Below are 18,857 nucleotides of genomic sequence, written 5' to 3' on the forward strand. Positions count from 1 at the left end.
GATTACATAACAAAAAATAATCCAAAAGTTAATCCATATTAAAAAAACAATGCAAAAACACTCGGTTTTTTAAAAAATAGTCTTAAAGTTTACACGTTTGAATGTTAATTGTTGGGTCAAAAGCTATTTTGAAAAAATATGGGCCACAAATATAAAGTTTCTCGGGTACAAAACTGGTTTGCCGGTAAAAACCGGTATATTAGACAGGAACCGGCGGTACGATGTTCTAGCAAACCGGCCAAAATACCGGTCTGCCGTGCGAAATCCAGTTTAACCGGTTTTTAAAATACTGGTTATGGTTATGGTTATGGTTATGGTTATGGTTATGGTTATGGTTATGGTTATGGTTATGGTTGTTTTTTACATCAATATCTGCGGTACCGTACCCAGAACCCTCTCTGTCTCCTAGCTGCCCACAAAACCCCTTCTATCCAAACAACCAAACCAGTGTCCGCCATGTCTCTTCTTCCCGTATTCCGCCATATTCTCGCTCATACCTTAAAACCCACTTCACTCACACCTGCAATTCCTACTTTTAAAACCCTAACCCCTCTTTTCCTCTCGTCTTCATCAATCAAACCCATCTCCAACCCTCAAGTCTCATCCACAGGTACGTCTATACAATTGGATTGATTCAAATCACAATACTTTATTTGGGTAAAAGTGATTATGATTTGTGTTAAAAGAATTATTTTCAAATTGCAGAGAGTGGTTTGGTATTGAACAAAGATGAACGGGTCGGGTCGAATCTGCCCGACCCGGATGTGAATTCAAGTAGTACAATTGCTGCCATTGTTACGTCTTTAGGTGGGCAGGCGAGTGCGGTGGGGATTGTGAGATTATCGGGCCCGTCCGCGGTGAATATTGCGGGTCGGGTTTTTCGGCCGGTGAAGAAACGGAAAAGGAAGGATTTTTATTGGAAGCCGACTAGTCATGTGGTGGAGTATGGTGTGGTTTGTGATTCTCATGGCAATGTTGTTGATGAGGTAAATGTTTTGTTTTGTTTAATTTGATTCTTCAATTTGTAATAATCATATATACATTCATAGGGGAGTGCAAGAAACCGAAAAAACCGATCCGAAACAGAAAAAACCGAAAATCCAAACCGAAACAAAAACCGACGGTTTGGTTTTATGTTTTTGTAAAAACCGCACAAACGGTTCGGTTTTGGTTTTGCACGTAAAAAAACCGAACCAAACCGAATTCCTAAAGTGTTGTTTTTTTATATTTTATATTAAGTAATTTAAAAGAATTTAATAAATATGTGACTCCAATATTTTTGATAATTTGTATAATAGTCTGTTATTTTACAATTAACAAAATCATTTATACCTAAATTCATTATTTTTTGTCAACTTTTTTTTCGGCCTAAAATTTTCAAGCTCAAATGGCAAAAAGCGAAATCGAACCGATACCAAACCCAAAACCGAACGGTTTCAATAACTCCAAAAACCGAAGTTTTTGTTTTCAGTTTGGTTCTGGCCAAAAACCGCACCGAACCGCACCACACCCCCCCCTATATATTCATATTTGAAAATGAGAATCAAAATGATCTTTAAATGGTCAGTCTAAAGTGATCGAATTTGTTGAGATTTTAGAAGGTGAATTGTTTGGTTTATAAGCGTGCAATTGTGGTCGTATTGATACTCATTTTTTTTATCAGGTATTAGTGGTACCTATGTTAGCTCCAAGATCATACACGAGGGAAGATGTGGTTGAGCTACAGTGTCACGGGAACGATGTTTGCCTAAAACGTGTGCTAAGGGTTTGTCTAGAAGCTGGCGCAAAGCTTGCAGAACCAGGTTGAGTTCATACCACTAAACATTAAACTCCAAAGTCATAAACTTTATTGGTGTCAAGGATTGTTTATAAATCACCTTATTTGCTTATTGCGTTGAGTTCTTTTTGGATGAATAATAGTGCTGATTTTAGGGTGAAATAAGTTGTTTTCAATTATAAGTTTGAGATTGCTTATTTTGATAATAGATTTGTCTTTGCTGATTTTAAATTTACAAGTTTACCCTTAGGGTGAAATACGCCGTATTCAATAAGGAATCCTAATCATCTTCTAAACATGAATTCTAAAACATTTTGAAGTCTCGAATAGATTTGACACTTAATATATTTTTACTTTTATGCTCTTTTATATATTAGGTGAATTCACACTTCGCGCTTTCCTCAACGGTCGGTTAGACCTTTCTCAAGCAGAAGATGTTGGAAAACTTGTTTCCGCCAGGTCTGTGGCTGCAGCCGATGCTGCACTTGCAGGAATTCAGGCATGAGTTTCTTTCTTAACCGGTTTGAAATAAAATATTATAATGGTTAATGGAATAATGCTCAATTATATGGACTTTTCATGACAGGGTGGTTTCTCTTCTCTAGTGAAATCACTAAGAACACAATGCATTGAGTTGCTTACAGAGATAGAAGCCCGGTTAGATTTTGATGATGAAATGCCGCCACTAGACATGAATTTAGTTTTGAGTAAAATTCGGGCAATGTCACATGATGTGGAGAGTGCAATGGAAACTGCTAACTATGACAAGTTTTTGCAGTCTGGATTACAGGTATTATCATCGTAAACAAAATATCGGTTTGATTGGTAAAAGTCAAAGAAAGTTTCTTTTACATTTCAAAACACATTCTTGATTTTTCTTTTTGATTTGTTGGGGGTTAATGAATTCACTCTCCTTTTTAACCCTATAGTTTAGTTTGAGTAAACGGGTCATAAATGGGCCAATTTTGGTTAACTTTTTTCTCTTAAAGGGTCAAATGGGTAAAAAAAATTGTAGTTTAAGCAAGTAAAGTCACCTAAAGTGTACTCAACATACACAAAACCCCTAAATTGTTTTTATTTTACAATGTGGGAAATCTTAAGGATCTATTTTCTTAATACCATCATGATATTTGGTGTCATTGGTTGAATTACACAAAAAAGTTGTGTTCATGTTTTGACCTCGACCAGTTCGCCCCATCTGAACGGCCCAACAACAATGTTTCATAATCAAACAACAGATCCAAAATCGGTTGAAAACCAACAAAGATTTGTTTTGATGATGATGATAACTTGAGACCATCATGCATATGATCAAACACTTGATCCAAATTCATGCTAGTTCACCATTGGTTGAAAAGCGACAGGGATTTTTTTCATGAATGAATAGTTGGGGAGGTTTTCAGGAAATAGTGGATAGCTCAAGAAGTCAAGACATAAAGTTGGAAACTGATTCGAGTAGCAATCCACTGTTTCTGATATCATCTTTGACTATCCATTCATGAGCACAGGTCTCTCTGCTGGTTTCCAACCAATGATGACCAGCGTAATTTTGGATGAAGGGTGTGATCTTATGCATGATGTACAAATGTTAATATCATCATCATTACCATTGGTAACTGGTTTGATACCGGACAGAACGGTTTTGGATTCGTTGTTGTTGGATGGCTTCTGGTCCACAAATCTTTGTGCAATTCAACCAATGACATTTGAATACACACAGTTTTAACATGCATATGATGGACTAAACAATATTTCACCAGATATCATGATAGCACTAAGAAAGAGGATTTATGGGCACGTTTGTATTTTGACTAGATAAAAATTGCGATTGTTTCTCATCGATGCATTGATAATTACAGATCGCCATTATTGGTCGCCCAAATGTTGGGAAATCTAGTTTGCTAAATTCATGGAGTAAGGTATGTTCAAAATAAACACATTTAGCTTTAGTTGAATTTATTATTGTTTTATTTACTAATGAGTAATTATGATATTGTTAGCGATTTAGTGTATTTGAAGGGTAAATATGATATTTATAAAATTTAGAAGGATATATCATATGAAAGTTTGAATTTTTAGAAGGATGTATTTGAAATTAAGTCTTATATTTTTTTTAACAATAAACATATTCTGGGGAACTTAATCATACTTTAAAAAAGTAATAGCTTGTTTTTTCACTTTTGACTTTTTTTTGCTCATTGAATATTTATGATTTAGCTTGCAGAGTGAAAGAGCAATAGTTACAGACATTGCTGGAACAACACGTGACGTTGTGGAAGCTAATGTGACGGTACAAGGTATCCCCGTAACGCTACTCGATACAGCTGGCATCAGAGAAACCGATGATATTGTGGAGAAAATAGGTGAAATTTGAATTTTAGTTTTTATTTTTAAATGAGGTTTTTGTTTTAAATTATCTAGTTTATATTTTTTTTTTCTAAATAAAGGTGTTGAAAGATCGGAAGCGGTTGCTTTGGGTGCTGATGTGGTTATAATGACGGTTAGTGCTGTTGATGGGTGGACTCATGAAGATTCTAAACTGCTCGGCAGGATTAAACACACTAAGGTTAAAAAACATTCATCATCATCATCATCATCATCGTACTCAGTATATCCCACCAATAGCAAAGCTATGGTAGGGTCTGAGGAGGGTAAGATGTACATCTTACCCTCCTCAGACCCTAACATAGCTTTGCTATTGGTGGGATATACTGAGTACGATGATGATGATGAAGGTTAAAAAACATTAATTTCTTCTATTTGTTTTTGCTTGTTAGTTACTTTTACCAACTTAAACTTTAAAGTTGCTAAAGTTTTGCTTGTGGGCCCCTTCTGTTGTTTATTTCAAATAGTTATTCCACTGTGTCAAGATTTTCGGGTTTAGTAACGGGTCAAAATGAGTGGTTTTTTTAACGGACCAGAATGGGCAATTTTTGGAAACGGTGCAAAATGGGTAAATTTTGGAACGGGCCAAAATCGTTCCAATATGGGTCATTTGCTGAATTGGTCATAATGGTTAATTTTTGGGAGCATGTGAAAATGACAATTTGTGGAACGAGTTAAAACGAGTGATTTTTGAATAGTTGGAAATTTTTTGAATGGGTCAAATTGGGTAACTTTGGAGCGGGTCAAAATGGTTCATTTTTGGAATGGGTTTAAATGGGCAAGGTTGACTTTTGACCCGTTTGGACAACTCAAAACCATTTTAGGCTTTTTAGCTAATGTTCTAAACAGGTTAACCCGCATCCATACATGGGTCAAAATCCAAAATTCAACATGACAGACAGTATAATCTGAATTGACCCGCATCCATATAGGGGTCAAAGTTCAAAATCATCACTTCTAGCTTGCGAATCAAGTTTTATTAAAAAAACAATTGTACACCTAACTAACACATGTTTTGGTGACAACAGGCGGCCTCAGGATCTCCAGTAATATTGGTGATTAATAAAATCGACCGGGCCCCATCTGCACGCTTGGAGTTTGTTAACACCATAGCTGAATCTTTTGATAAGCATATTTACACGTGTGCCATTACGGGTCAAGGAATTTCAGATTTAGAGACCACAATTCTCGAGCTTGTAGGCCTCCAAAATATTCCCGCAGGTGGACGCAAGTGGGCCGTTAACCAGGTTTGATAGATATATGCTAATTGACAATTCTTGATACGCGTGTTGATGGGTTGGTTTTGGGCTCAAACCGAACCAAAACCGAAAGTTTGGTTTTTGGGTTTGAAAACTGTTACGGTTTCGGTTTGGTTTTGGACTTTTGATTTTACCATTTGGGCTTGAAAATTTTGGGCTAAAAAATGGCCCAAAATTATGAATTTGGGCATGAAACTTAAATCAATGATTAATTGATCATTACACGTTTGGATATAAAATTTGTGGGCTACGCTTGTTATTAATTTTTTTTTTTTATAAATGACTAGTTGATATATTATTAAACATTTGGATCTAAAATTTTTGGGATACGCTATTTACTGATTATAAATAACTTAAATTCAGTTTCTTTGGTTTACTCAGTTTGGTTCAGTTTTTTAAACCTTTTTAGTTTTTGGTTGAAATTGAACTGAATAATCGGTTTTAGAAAATATAAAACCAAACCATCGGTTTTTTATGGTTATTATAGTTACGGTTCGGTTTCGTACACACCCCTAGTTCTTGATAGAATCAGTGATCAATTCATGTATATTTATATCCTTTAAAAAGTTAAAATTTCATATGTACACACTTCTTAATTGTCTTTGAAAAACACTAAAAATGTCATATATACTTACCCCTTCTATAGTAAATAAAATAACATTATATACAGTTTATAAACCATTTAGTTTATTTATCTTATTTAAAAGTTGAGGGATTAAACCACAATTTTCAAAATATGAGGACTTTAATCAATCACAAAATAGCTCTGGGGCCAAATTACATTTTTAGTGAGAGTAAACAACTGTACATCAACAAAATGTTAAAAACAACTTTACAAAAAGCATTTCAGGTCGATCCAACCGTTACAAAATGACACTCGTTTTGAAATTCAGCCATCGGTTTTTTACAAGTTTTTGTTGATGAATTATTATTATCAGAGACAATGTGAACAACTTGTTCGGACCAAGGAGTCTTTAACGAGGCTGAAGGCGTCCATAGACGATGATCTTCCGTTTGACTTTTGGACCATCGATTTGAGGGACGCTGCACTCGCGCTTGGCCAGATAAGTGGAGAAGATATATCTGAAGAAGTTCTGACTAACATTTTTGGTAAATTTTGCATTGGTAAGTAGATGCTGCAAATTTATGTATTCATTATGTCATGAGTCTTGATTGTCTATATTTGTTAAGATAATTAGTTTATAGTATTTGGTAACCTATTATTCCTCATTATTTGATTATTTAAGGATGTAATGCATAGTTTGTGATATTAACTACTTCAAAAGTGATTATTTTGTCATTTACAACTTTTAACATCAAACATATATCCAAACACCTAAAACCTCTAATCACTGGGTCAGCAGAACTAAGCCTGAGTCCGTTTTAAGTTCAGTCTCTGCCTACTTCGAGCTCTATTTCTAAAGCTTAAGATCAACTGTTTACTACGTATTAATTATTTATTATTTGTTATATACCTTTATATTATTAGTTTTATATATTACATAATAATGTAATATATATCTCATATATTAAATAAAAATCATACAAATAGCAATCTCTTTTACCTTGAGCCTAAACGAGCTTGTTTAGGCTCCCGGTAATACCATGTCAACCAATGGGAGATCATTTAACGTTATAATTTATGAATTCATTAATAATTATAACGATAAAATGAGTAATCTTAGACTCATAGTCGGAAATTGCTTATTTCACCCAAGACTAAACATAAACATTTTCTAAATTCAAACTCATAAAAATTATTGATAATCAGTTAAAACATACGTTGTTTAATACGATTACATACAAAAATCTTTACCCTTTGTAGAGATTCATTAGCTACCGTCAGTCTTTCTAGCCTCGGTCTTTTCCTCGTCGGCTGCTGTAACCGAGTTTGTATCGATTGCTTTCTCATTAGGGTTAGGGTTAGAATTCGGGTTAGAACAACTATCTCTTCCATAAAGATCGATCCTCTTTGCATCATATTCTTTCATTTTCTCCGCATATTTCTTGATATCAAAGCATTCTTCTTCTTTCCCGCCAAATGCAGACTCGAGTTCATCCATGCAAAATAAGCCTTCCATGATGGCTTTGGTGTTTTGATCGTTTGAGTAAACAAACTGCACTTTGTTTGCTGTCTTGGGCTCTAGGAAAGGCTTTACTATCTACAATCACAATTGTAGATAATATTGAGGCGAGCGAAAAACTGATTAATCGAACTAACACAACCGACAAAACTAAACCGAGCATTCGACCCAAATTGATAGCTGATGGTTCATCTTGATTTATTGAAGACCGAAAGTTACAGTTCGGTTTCATTACACCTCGTTACAAAACGAACTATACTGAAATTGAAATTGTTTGAATGTTTTTATTTCAAATTATGGCCCAAGCTATCTTTGGTCAAAAGTTTGGGCCCAACTTCATTATTTGGGCCTAACATTTAAAGCTTATATCTATATCTATACTATATATAATGCATGAGTGAAGGACCTCTTAAATTTTAAGAGATACAATCATCATTGCTTAAAGTATAATCACTAATGCAATCAATTTTGAAAATCTAGGGGTAATATAGTCTTTGCTTACTATGATCATGTACGGTTAAAGTTAATTTAGTTTGAAACATACTTACAATTATGGTCCTTAAACTTAGGGGTAAGTTTTGTTAACTTGTTAAATAGTTACAAATTAACCCTCTTATTCTAAACCAACAACCCCAGAAGTTTTAACGACAATAACTGTTTTACATGTTAATATTTTTTCTAAAAAAATTACACCATAAAAACGAGCATTTTATTTTCTTTAATTTGAGCATGGTATTGCTATACTTATTAAAATTTAAAAAATAACATGTTACGTGACATGCAATTAGGGTCGCAACGGGTCTGGTGGACTTGGGTCATGTTTCAGACCGAGTTACCCGTTCACCGACGAATGGTTACACGTCCGACACCGCATTACATGCATACTATAGTCAGGCTACGCGCGTGCTACAGTGAGGTCACCGCTTATACGTTCGATGTCGTGTTTGAGCGTGTATCTCGCAGCATCGCCGGGGCACCAAGCTAGTATATAACAAAACACGACCCATGCTTGAGCCGAACCCATATGTGAAACCGAAAAATCAAAGTTTTGGTTTTGGTTTGATTTGAGCTTAAAACATACCAAAACCAACCCATGCACACCTAAAAATGATAGATGTAGCTGTTTAGCTAATTTATTTTTATATAATTTTTTAAATCTTAAACTAGTTGGGTATTGTATACAAAATTTTAAATGATGAAATGAATCTCCATTTTATAGTTTACACTTAGTTATTCTATACACATTTGTATTTTTACTTGTAAATTTGTATTTTTTTTAATATGAAAAAAAGAAAAGCAATAGAACTTTTTACATGTTCATGTGAATTCGTGAATATGCATTTATTCAGGTTCATGTCTCTGTCATGATTGCTAAGTTCATGTTGTGTTCAGTATCAAGTCATGTTCGACCCACGATCCTGTGAACACGGTTCATTTAGCACTCCTAAGACATTTCGGTTCATAAATGTATACCTTATAAAACGGTTCAAAGAATTTAGGTGGATCGTATAGAATTGCTAAACCGAGCCTCTCGGGATATTGTTCTTGTAAAATATAAGCGGTTTCTTTGGTCGACTTGATCGATATGTTGGACAAACTGAAGCCATGAAAATCAATGAGCCAAATCATTTGTTCTTGATCCGGAGGCAAATTCAATATTGCATTCTCCATGCAATACACCAAATACTTCACTTGGGCTTTTACTGACGTTGAGTTCTGTTTAATATAATATATTCGTGTTAATTAATTTGCACACTATTTATAAAGATAAACAAAAACAAAAACAAAAACAAAAAACAAAAACTATGGAAGCCAAATAAAATGTTTAAACCTGAAATCTTGGCCTCATAACGATAACTACCCGCCCGTTCTTGTCCTTAAAACTCGACCGGTAGATTTTTCCTGTTTCTGCCACGGTAGCAACATGTTCCTTGATCAAACAAACATAAACAACGATAAGTAAGACGACATTAAGCTTTTGTAAGAAATAATCAGAGAATTACAAACATAATAAAATTACAAGTAATAAATTAATAATGGTTACAAGAATCATAAGTTAATTTTTTTAATTAAAAAACTTAGATTGTTATTTTAAAATTACAGATTTACAACTCACATGTTTAATATAATTCATTATAAAACTCGATACGAATCTTGAAAGCATAATTAACGGATCCAACATTTACTTTAGGCTATCGTTACTCATTTGACCTGTTTATTATACGTTGTTTAAAATTTAACAAATCTAGTTAATTTTGAATTTTTGATCATATTGCTCATTTAACAAATCTACTCATTTGACCTGTTTATTATACGTTGTTTAAAATTTAACAAATCTACTTTAGGAATTTTCTCGGCTGAGGATGTCTCCGCATATGCATTTGTGGCTTCCAGGTCTCAGTCGTGGAAATTGCAGGACCACGTCCTGCGAAATGCTGGTGTTACGGGGGTAGATCCTGACTACTCTTTTGCACTTGGTAATATTGGAACAACTCTCCCGAACCTTGATATAGGCGGTTTTACTGATAAGGAGACCGCCCCCAAGAAACCTCAACAAACCTTGGCGAGTGCTCTTTATGGTAAACACGTACATGATTTGGAGGAGAGATTCGATATGACCCCGAGACAAAAGGCAGTTTTAGCTTGTCTCAAGAGGGCTCATGCCCAGGATTTTTTGACTGTTGTGCCCATTGAAGGTCTTGGGCAACGGATGTCGACAGTTGAATACAGAGCCATCCTTAAATACCGGCTTATGATTCCCCTTTTCCCTCCAGATGAATTATGCCCCATTTGTAAAAAAGCTTGTTTGGATAGATTCGGTGAGCATGCCCTCCACTGTAAGGAATTGTCGGGATTCAAGTATCGTCATGACTGGGTTAGAGATGTGTTATGGGATGTGCTTAGACGTGCCGGGATCTCAGCCAAGAAAGAGGCACCTGTTAACTTTTGGACTGATCCGCGTGAGGGAAGATCTACCCTGCGTCCTGCGGATGTTCTTGTGTTTGGCTGGGCAGGGGGTAAGCATGCGTGTGTTGACCTCACTGGGGTGTCCCCGTTGGTGGGGCTGAGAGACAGTGGCTTCGTACCGGGACAGGCGGTTTTGAGAGCGGAGTCTAGGAAGGTTGCTAAGCATGAGACATCGTGTTTGGAGAATCAGCACTTGTTCATTCCATTTGCCTTCGACACTTTTGGATCCCTAGCTCCCGAGGCGGTTCGCTTCTTGGAGCGGGTGCAGAAGGTGGTCCACAGTGACTCGCAGAGCCCGAGGAACCAAGGATTTATATTTAGTAGAATAGGCTTTGCGATTCAAAAGGGGATAGCGGCGCAGCTTGTTGCTCGCTTACCCATTATCCAGATGCAGTTCGGTTTGTGTTATATATAAAAGGATTTACGGTATTTATCATATTGCACGTTTAGTTAAACTTGTTACTTACCCATAGAATCTCTTCGGGTTTATAATTCGTTCTCCAAACCAACGACGCTTCAAGCATCTTAACAGCTTTCTTAATGTTCCAATTTCGTGCTCTTAGGTATCTTGCTATTGATGCGTCACAACAATAACGAGAAAACTCGTTTGGGCGAGTTTCTTTGATCTTCTCAACTGACTTTTGCTTCTTAATCGTCTCACGCACTTCATTAATCTGAAATTAAACACCCTTAGAGTTAATTTTGCGTTTAGGGTAAATTTAAAGTACTTAAACCGAATTACTAACAATTTTTTGTTGGTCTTCGATTGTTAAGGGGCCACTCGAGTTTGATTTCTTCAGCTGAGGATTCATAGCTCAATAAGGCGTCCTATACGATTAGCACTACGGTAAGCAAACTTAAACAGAAGTTCGAATGTTTGATCTATGAAAAAAAATGAACAAACTATTTCAAGCTATATTAAAAGTCCAAGTGTCATCACCACATAATTAAGTAACCGTACTCAAATGTTAACAAATTGGAATACATATCACTAAAATGTAGGGGTGTAAATCACACAAACGGCTCGTGAGCTACTTAATACTGGCTCGTTAAAAACGTGAAATGAGTTAGCTTATATGAGCTAGAGTCCTAAGAATAATTTGTTTAATTAAACCCAAACTTTATTTATTGCGCTCGAGCTGGCTTACAAGATAAAGTGCTAAACAAGCCTATTATTGTATTAAATATATATATAATTGTTATTATCTATATTATGTTACATATAAACCTTGTAATTAAAATTTATACACAAAAATTAATTACAAATGTATATAAATTAATTTATAAATACTAAATAAGCTAAGTTCAAGCTTGAAAAACTAATCACTCGGCTTTAGAATAGAGCTTGAAATGAGCCTAGCTTGGGCTCGAGCTCAACTACACCCCTTCTTCTTCTTTTTGTTATTATTTTTCTAAAAACCCCTAACTGTACGTAAAAGCAACCAAATTCACAATTTATTCAAGAATTTAGATTAAAATCTTAAAATAATCAAACTTCAATCAACTTCTTGAAAACCCATATTGGAGTCAACCATATTTCAAACCAGAAACTAACAAATTCTTTTTTTTCAAGAAATCTAAGAAGAAATCCAGAGTTTTTATCTGTTTCTTCTGGAGTCTTCAACAATAACTTTGCAATGATCTTTAACTGGAACCGATTAAAAACAATGAGTAAAGAGTTAGTTAAAGGTGAGTGGTTTGAGTGAAACCTATGTTTGATTGGTGGGATAATTTACTGGAAGATGATTTGTGAGTGGAAAGCAAGCTTCGTTCCAGACATTAAGAAACAAGAAACATGAGTTAAAACTTTAAAGTAAAGGTGTTGGATCCGACAAAGATAATAAAACAGTAAGTCCAAACAAGTGTTTGCCAATCGTGTCCCATATTCGGGACCTATTTGGCTGATGATTCTCTTTGTCAATATTTTATTTTGAGCTAATTTGGAATTTATTTACAACAGATTAGTGTTAATAATATATCCACAAATTATTGAAGTATATTTAATTTTAAGGATAAAATTATTTTACAAGTTTTGTCTATTGAGTCTATGTTCTAGAATAGATTAGTGCTCAACTTTTATTATGCTTTAATATTGGGAAAACTTTTTATACATGTCATGTCAACTTTTTCAATAAAGCAGTTATTGGTTTTGGTTACCATTTAGTATGATTTAGTAAAAACTTTAATATGATTTAGTAAAGTTTCGTTTTCTTCATAATTACCTCATATTCAAGCTGAACTTGATAATAAATAATCAGTAAATAATAAAAGTATGGTTTCATATATCATCCATTTATGTCATTTAATTTAAAAAAAAAGATAAACTATAAAAAAAAATCAAATATTAACATACAGTGAAAGTAAAGCACTTTTGTCTGTAAGATTTAAGCGACTTTAGTAAAACATTGAAGAAACTTGCCTTTTGTTGAGTTATATATATTCTTTTAATACATTAACTAGTCTATCAATATTAAGCATGAATTAAAATAATTGGAAGTATCTTTTACTTTGGATAACTGTTCGAACGGGTGTATGTGTATCATTTATTTTAGTCAATTTATTCTAGAAGTAGTTTCGTCTAGACATATGTATGTGTATGTGTGTATGTGTATGTGTATGTGTATGTGTATGTGTATGTGTATGTGTATGTGTATGTGTGCGTGTATGCATATATACCAAAATTGATATAGAGAAATATACAAAAGTTACTTATAAAGTAGTTATGATATAGAAATCATGTTGATTGAAAAACGATAATATTAGATTGTTCACTAGCATGGACGAGCAGTTCTTATAATTAGAGGATAGTGATATTGATAAGTGTGAATGAATTATATTTTCCAAATATTATTATAATAAATAACTAACGTGGCCACATTTCGATTTATGGTAGTCTATTTTTTTGTTTCTTGTTACTAAATAATAATGAATTTCAATAGTCAAGTATCTAAAATTTAAACTAATAGTTTATTAAAACTTAATATTTGTTATTATAGTTTTAAAATTTTTGGACTAAGGATATTATCCAACATATAAATCTTTATAAAAATAACTAGTTAACAAGTTGAATTTGTTCAACATTTATAATATATGAGGTTTCTAACCTAGTTATTATAATATACTTGGATTGTAAACGGAAGCTTATATAAGTTTGGAGTTGGCCTCCTTTAATATAAAATGTTTAAAGCTTGATAGATTTTTAGTATTTGATGATATAGTCATAATAGTTGTGGTTAAAACATGAAAAAATAAATAAATAAAATAGAATAGAATAACCGGAAGAAGAGACCATAGCGATGAAGGTGATGTGGGTAGGTAGTCATTGTCAGTTGTTGGCGTATAGTCCAAATCGGTGGCTAGAGGTGATAACAAATTAAACGTGTTTAATTTAAAGATAATTATGTCAAAGGTCATTAAAGCCATTAAAAGTATATTCAAATTATTACAATATTTCAATTGTCCTATTTATGAATCTAGATAGGTAACTTTACTAGTAGTCTTTATGATTATTATATTTAATATATTTATTCTTTACATGTAAAAAGAAAGACAAAAGAATTGTTACATGTCAACTTATCTCTACTCTAATCATAATCGTCTTTTTAATAATTTAGAGACTATACTAACATTCCTCTATTTACCAATCAAACCCTTGTCGAAATGATTGATTTGGGGAGTATACGTTTGTATAAAAGCGTTATATAGTCATACACAAGGGGTAATGTGACAACTGCCCAATCCGACCCGACCCAGGTACCCGTTTTCGAATCCGATTCTTTTTATGATTTAAAATTTGATTATTTATCTTTGTAAATTTAACATTAAATAAATTATATATATATTTTTATATTACTTACTAATAATAATAATTTCTTTTCCGCCGTCCCGCCCCTTTCTCTCTCTTGTCGCCGTCCCGCCCCTTTCTCTCTCTTGTCGCCGTCCCGCCTCTTTTTCTCTCTTGTCGCCGTCCCGCCTTTTTGCTTAACCCTTGAGCCTGAAACCCCCTTTTCTCTTAACTCTTTGTTTGTCCTTTGGTTCTTCCCGCCTAAGGATGTCTGCGCAGCTCCACGCGCCAGACTCCTTACAAGGAAGCCTGCGCGAAGACCAACTGTTCCCGCGACGCGCAAAGGATTGTAGTTCTTCCCGCGACGCGCTAAGAATGGTAGTTCTTCTCGCGGCGCGCTAAGAATTTTAGTTCTTCTCGCAGCGCGCTAAGAATGGTAGTTCTTCCCGCGGCGCGCTAAGGATTATAGTTCTTCCCGCGGCGCGCTAAGAATTGTAGTTCTTCTCGCAGCGCGCTAAGAATTATAGTTCTTCCCGCGGCGCGCTAAGGATTGTTCTCTGTCTGCCTTCGCCCTCGCGCGCGCGCGCTCGAGTCTTCTCGCGCTAGACCTTAAGTCTTTTCTTCAGTCTATGCCAGCCTGTATGCTTTTGAAATATCTTATCTTTTGTTTGAGCACTTTAGGTCAGTTCCGACATCTGTCCGAAAAGCCACTTTCGGCGCAGCATGCGCACCAATCCTATTGGTTGACAGAAAAAGCGACTGACATAATCTTTTGAAATCTTCTTTTGCATGTCTTGAACAGTGTTTTATCTGACCCTCCCATGCTTTGACCTGTAACCTGTCAGCTTTTCCCCATCCCCTGCAGCTGCCGGCATATCTTTTGATATCTTTTGCTTTTGGATTCTTGTACTTTTTACTATCTTTGCTTGATTTGATAAGATCTTTTCCTCCTTTTAAGGGATTGTGTACCCTAGGGTTTTCCTATAAATAAAACTATTTTCTTGTTTATTAACACTACACACACTACACTTAAAACACTCCCCAAATCTTTGCTCTCTGCCGAAGATCCTCCGCTCCTCTCTTTGCCTCCGTCTTCTCTTCTGTTCTGCCCGGAATCTCGGTAAATATAAATATATATATTTTAATTTGTTTAACTAACAAAAATCGATACTTACTGCATATATTCAAGACATAAAAACCAATCGTTAAACCAATAACCTCTTATTTATAGGTTAACTTGTGCTTGTTTAAAAGTTGGTTCTTGCATTATCTTTCAAACACACCTTTTTCAGGTGAGTAATCTCGTACTTAATCCCCTTTTATTTTTAACGTTTTGGGATGTTCATGTGTTCGTACAACTTGAGTCTTAAACTTGTTTATGAAATTTATGTGCGCAAAACCCCATGTGTTATGGACGTTTACTTGGCTGTTTATTTGTATGTGTGAATCATTAACCGCTTTGACGGCCTACTCCGAAGTTTTCATGGATCCATTAGATGAACACGGGAGACCTATCGTTTACGGTTTTCTTGTTTTGTTACACATGCACGTATGATTTCTTGTTTTTGTGCTCAATTGGGAGCACGGATTGAACTATGAGCTATGATCTAAGGCTTGATCACAATCTGATTACACCCTATGTTAAACCCCAGTTAAGCACATGTTGCGCGCAGTGTTTGTATTATCTATTTATATCTATTAAACTTGATTTCTCACCGACACGCAAGTGTTGACGTTTTATTTTAACACATGTTCAGGTTTGCTGTAGCTGCTTTTGGGAATCTCAAGGACACGTAGGATGCTTTCTTTTTGTTTGGACCTAGATTAAAATGTAACAAGACAAATTATGTTATTTGAATATTTTAAGTTATGATATGAATTATGTTACTTTATGTCGTGTTCTGCGCGTGCGCAATGAAATGTATTTATTAAATATTGACACCCAAATAGTGTCGCAAGTAATGAAACAATACGTGGCGCCCCGATGTATAATCCGCCATCGGTCGGGGTGTTACAGATTGGTATCAGAGCTCCGTGACTTTAGGATAGGTGGTTAGACGTAACGACCTAGAATACCTAAGAGTCCCTTCTCGCGCATGAGAAATATCTCATGATTGCGCGCTAATTGTTGATTACTCGATATTTATAAAAAAAATGCTTGCGTATATGCAGCACATGATTTCGTGTTTTATCCGCGATCTTTCGATTTTTATTGTTAACTTTCAATTTATTCCTTTACTTACATATTCGTTTGTTGTTGGGACTTAACATTGAAAATCCGAAAAGTCATGGTGATACATGAATAGTTGATTTTCAATCCCCATTAACTTTATGTTTTAAATTGAAGATTTGAAAAGTTATGGTGATACATGAATTGTCAATCTCCAATATTCATTTACTCGATATTTTAAATTGAAGATTTGAAAAGTCATGGTGATACATGAATTGTCAATCTCCAATATTCATTTACTCGATATTTTAAATTGAGAATTCGGAAAGTCATGGTGATGCATGAATTGTCGATTTTCAATTCGAATTCATTACCTGTATTAAGTTTGCATTTAAATTCATATTTTACTTCAAAATTTGAGAGCATTTAACTCCGCGAAACAAGCTTTACGACGATATAACTTGCGCTAAAACGATTTCCCATACCAAGATATTAACAAAAATTAAAACTTTTATAGAATGCCTCCGCTATCTCGCCGTTATCAGAGGAGAGAAGCCTCGCGCAGACGTAGGCAGCAACGTTCCCAGGAAATGGCCGCCGCGATAGCCCAAGCCTTAAACCAAAATAATACCAACCCCTCCGGATACAATATTAAATCCTTTAATGCGGGTAACCCTCCGAAATTCACAGGGCTTGAAGGAGCCACCGTAATGCTCCAATGGCTCGAGAAAATTGAGAACACCTTCCTCCATACCCAATGCCCTCCAGACCGACGAACCTTATACGCCTCAAGTGTCCTAGAATCAAGGGCGCTTACTTGGTGGAACGGAGTAGCTCATGCGCGTGGCGCAGAGGCTGCTTCTAGCATGCTCTGGGAGGAATTCAAGGAACTTTTGACTAGAGAATTCTGCCCTCCCAACGAAATAAAGCGCCTTGAGGAGGAATTTTGGAACTTGAAGCAGTACAGTGGCGAAGCGCGCGAGTACGCTACGCGCTTCCACGAACTAAGTTTGCTTGTCCCGCACCTAGTTACCCCTTCCCGCCGAGCCATCGAGAAGTTTCTTGGGGGTCTTCCCATGGAAATTCAAGATTCTGTATGGGCCAGGAACCCAGCAACCCTCTCTGACGCCATCGAGTTGGCCGCTGTGCTCAGCGACAACCATGTCAGGGCAGGAACCCTGTTCCTGCGGGGAGCCGAAAAGACCAAACTCACCAAGACTGTCCCAGAACCAACAGAAACCAAGCCAGAACCCTCAAACCGTAACAACCTCAAGCGTAAGCGCAAATCCAATCATCAAGCCTACACGCTTACCAACCCGCTCGTTGTCCAGCAACCCGCCTACCAACCTCCAGTATACGCTCCTAACCCACTGTCAACTTACCCAACACCCCCTGTAGTCCATAACTATGCCTTAACCAATCCCGCACTCCCTACCCTGTCAACTAAGAAACCTTACACAGGAAACCAACCCTTTTGCCCAACCTGTAGACTTCACCATCCAACTCAAGTCCCGTGTCGACAATGTAACCGATGTGGCCGTACTTGTCACACTGCAGAGAACTGTAGAGTCCTTCCCGCCAACCCGATCGCGCAAACACCACCAACTTACCCGCTAAACCCACAACCAACATACCCTAATCCACGACCCAGGTCGTGCTATAACTGCGGTGACCCCAGTCATTTCCGGAACGCGTGCCCGAGACTGCAAGTACAAATTACGCAAGCTAATCCGGTTAACCAAATTTCAAACCAAGTGACGTGCGGCCGAGCTTTTAATATAACCGCGCACCAAGCGCAAGCGAATAATGACGTGGTTAATTGTACATTTTTACTTAACGGACAATATGCATCTATACTTTTTGATACTGGCGCCGATAGAAGTTTTATTTCTCGCGCATTTGAACAAAAACTTGAGCGACCGCGAGTAAACTTAAACGAAAACTTTTCAGTTGAATTGGCTAATGGCGAAACTATTTTAATAAACTCCGTGATCAAAGATTGCACGCTTAACCTTAATGAACATGATTTTCTAATCGACCTCATCCCCATGCCTCTTGGAAGTTTTGATGTGGTTATTGGAATGGACTGGCTCTCGCAAAATCGCGCCGAAGTAATCTGCGCCAAGAAGTTGATTCGCGTTCCTCGGGAAAATGGTGAAAATCTTCATATCTACGGCGAGAAACCCTCTAACGGTCTTAAACTTATGTCATGCTCTGAAGCCCGAAGACTTTTGCGGAAGAATTGTGTAGCGTTCTTAGCCCATGTGGTCAAACCCGATGAAGGAAAGAAGAAACTTTCTGAAATCCCCATCGTGCGTGACTTTCCTGAAGTCTTTCCCGATGATCTTTCTGGTTTACCTCCCGCTCGGGAAGTCGAGTTTCGTGTTAACCTTGTCCCTGGTGCATCCCCCGTAGCCAAATCTCCTTATCG

General features: G+C 36.2%; 2 protein-coding genes across 2 annotated transcripts; one reads left to right on the forward strand and one right to left on the reverse strand.

The window, feature by feature from the left end:
- Window positions 1–407: 407 nt before the first annotated feature.
- On the forward strand, window positions 408–6,626 carry LOC143604998 (uncharacterized). Its single transcript, XM_077081279.1, has 10 exons — window positions 408–610; window positions 706–986; window positions 1,664–1,802; window positions 2,155–2,276; window positions 2,364–2,567; window positions 3,637–3,696; window positions 4,002–4,140; window positions 4,225–4,343; window positions 5,191–5,409; window positions 6,360–6,626. The coding sequence occupies exons 1-10, from the start codon at window positions 457–459 to the stop codon at window positions 6,552–6,554; spliced, it is 1,632 nt and encodes a 543-aa protein (XP_076937394.1). The 5' UTR covers window positions 408–456; the 3' UTR covers window positions 6,555–6,626.
- Window positions 6,627–7,201: 575 nt separating this feature from the next.
- LOC143604999 (uncharacterized) lies at window positions 7,202–11,331 on the reverse strand. Its single transcript, XM_077081280.1, has 5 exons — window positions 11,219–11,331; window positions 10,940–11,146; window positions 9,337–9,435; window positions 8,979–9,221; window positions 7,202–7,583 (listed from the first exon to the last, which is right to left on the reverse strand). Exons 1-5 carry the CDS (start codon window positions 11,282–11,284, stop codon window positions 7,254–7,256), a joined length of 945 nt encoding a protein of 314 aa, XP_076937395.1. The 5' UTR covers window positions 11,285–11,331; the 3' UTR covers window positions 7,202–7,253.
- Between the last annotated feature and the right edge of the window lie 7,526 nt (window positions 11,332–18,857).

Source organism: Bidens hawaiensis, unplaced genomic scaffold (assembly GCF_021521415.1).
Source record: "Bidens hawaiensis isolate Kalapana, Puna unplaced genomic scaffold, B.hawaiensis_p1.1 tig00067589_1, whole genome shotgun sequence".
In the NCBI taxonomy this organism is placed as follows: Eukaryota; Viridiplantae; Streptophyta; class Magnoliopsida; order Asterales; family Asteraceae; genus Bidens; species Bidens hawaiensis.

What these genes read in the sequence shown, in the direction of transcription:
- LOC143604998 (XM_077081279.1), top strand. Translation starts at nt 457, where the DNA reads ATGTCTCTTCTTCCCGTATTCCGCCATATTCTCGCTCATACCTTAAAA. An exon ending in CTGCACTTGCAGGAATTCAG is followed by an intron (nt 2,277 to 2,363) that starts GCATGAGTTTCT and finishes TTTTCATGACAG; the next exon opens with GGTGGTTTCTCTTCTCTAGT. An exon ending in GCAGGATTAAACACACTAAG is followed by an intron (nt 4,344 to 5,190) that starts GTTAAAAAACAT and finishes TGGTGACAACAG; the next exon opens with GCGGCCTCAGGATCTCCAGT.
- LOC143604999 (XM_077081280.1), bottom strand. Translation starts at nt 11,284, where the DNA reads ATGAATCCTCAGCTGAAGAAATCAAACTCGAGTGGCCCCTTAACAATC. An exon ending in TTATGAGGCCAAGATTTCAG is followed by an intron (nt 9,222 to 9,336) that starts GTTTAAACATTT and finishes TATATTAAACAG; the next exon opens with AACTCAACGTCAGTAAAAGC. An exon ending in TCTTTGAACCGTTTTATAAG is followed by an intron (nt 7,584 to 8,978) that starts GTATACATTTAT and finishes TTGTGATTGTAG; the next exon opens with ATAGTAAAGCCTTTCCTAGA.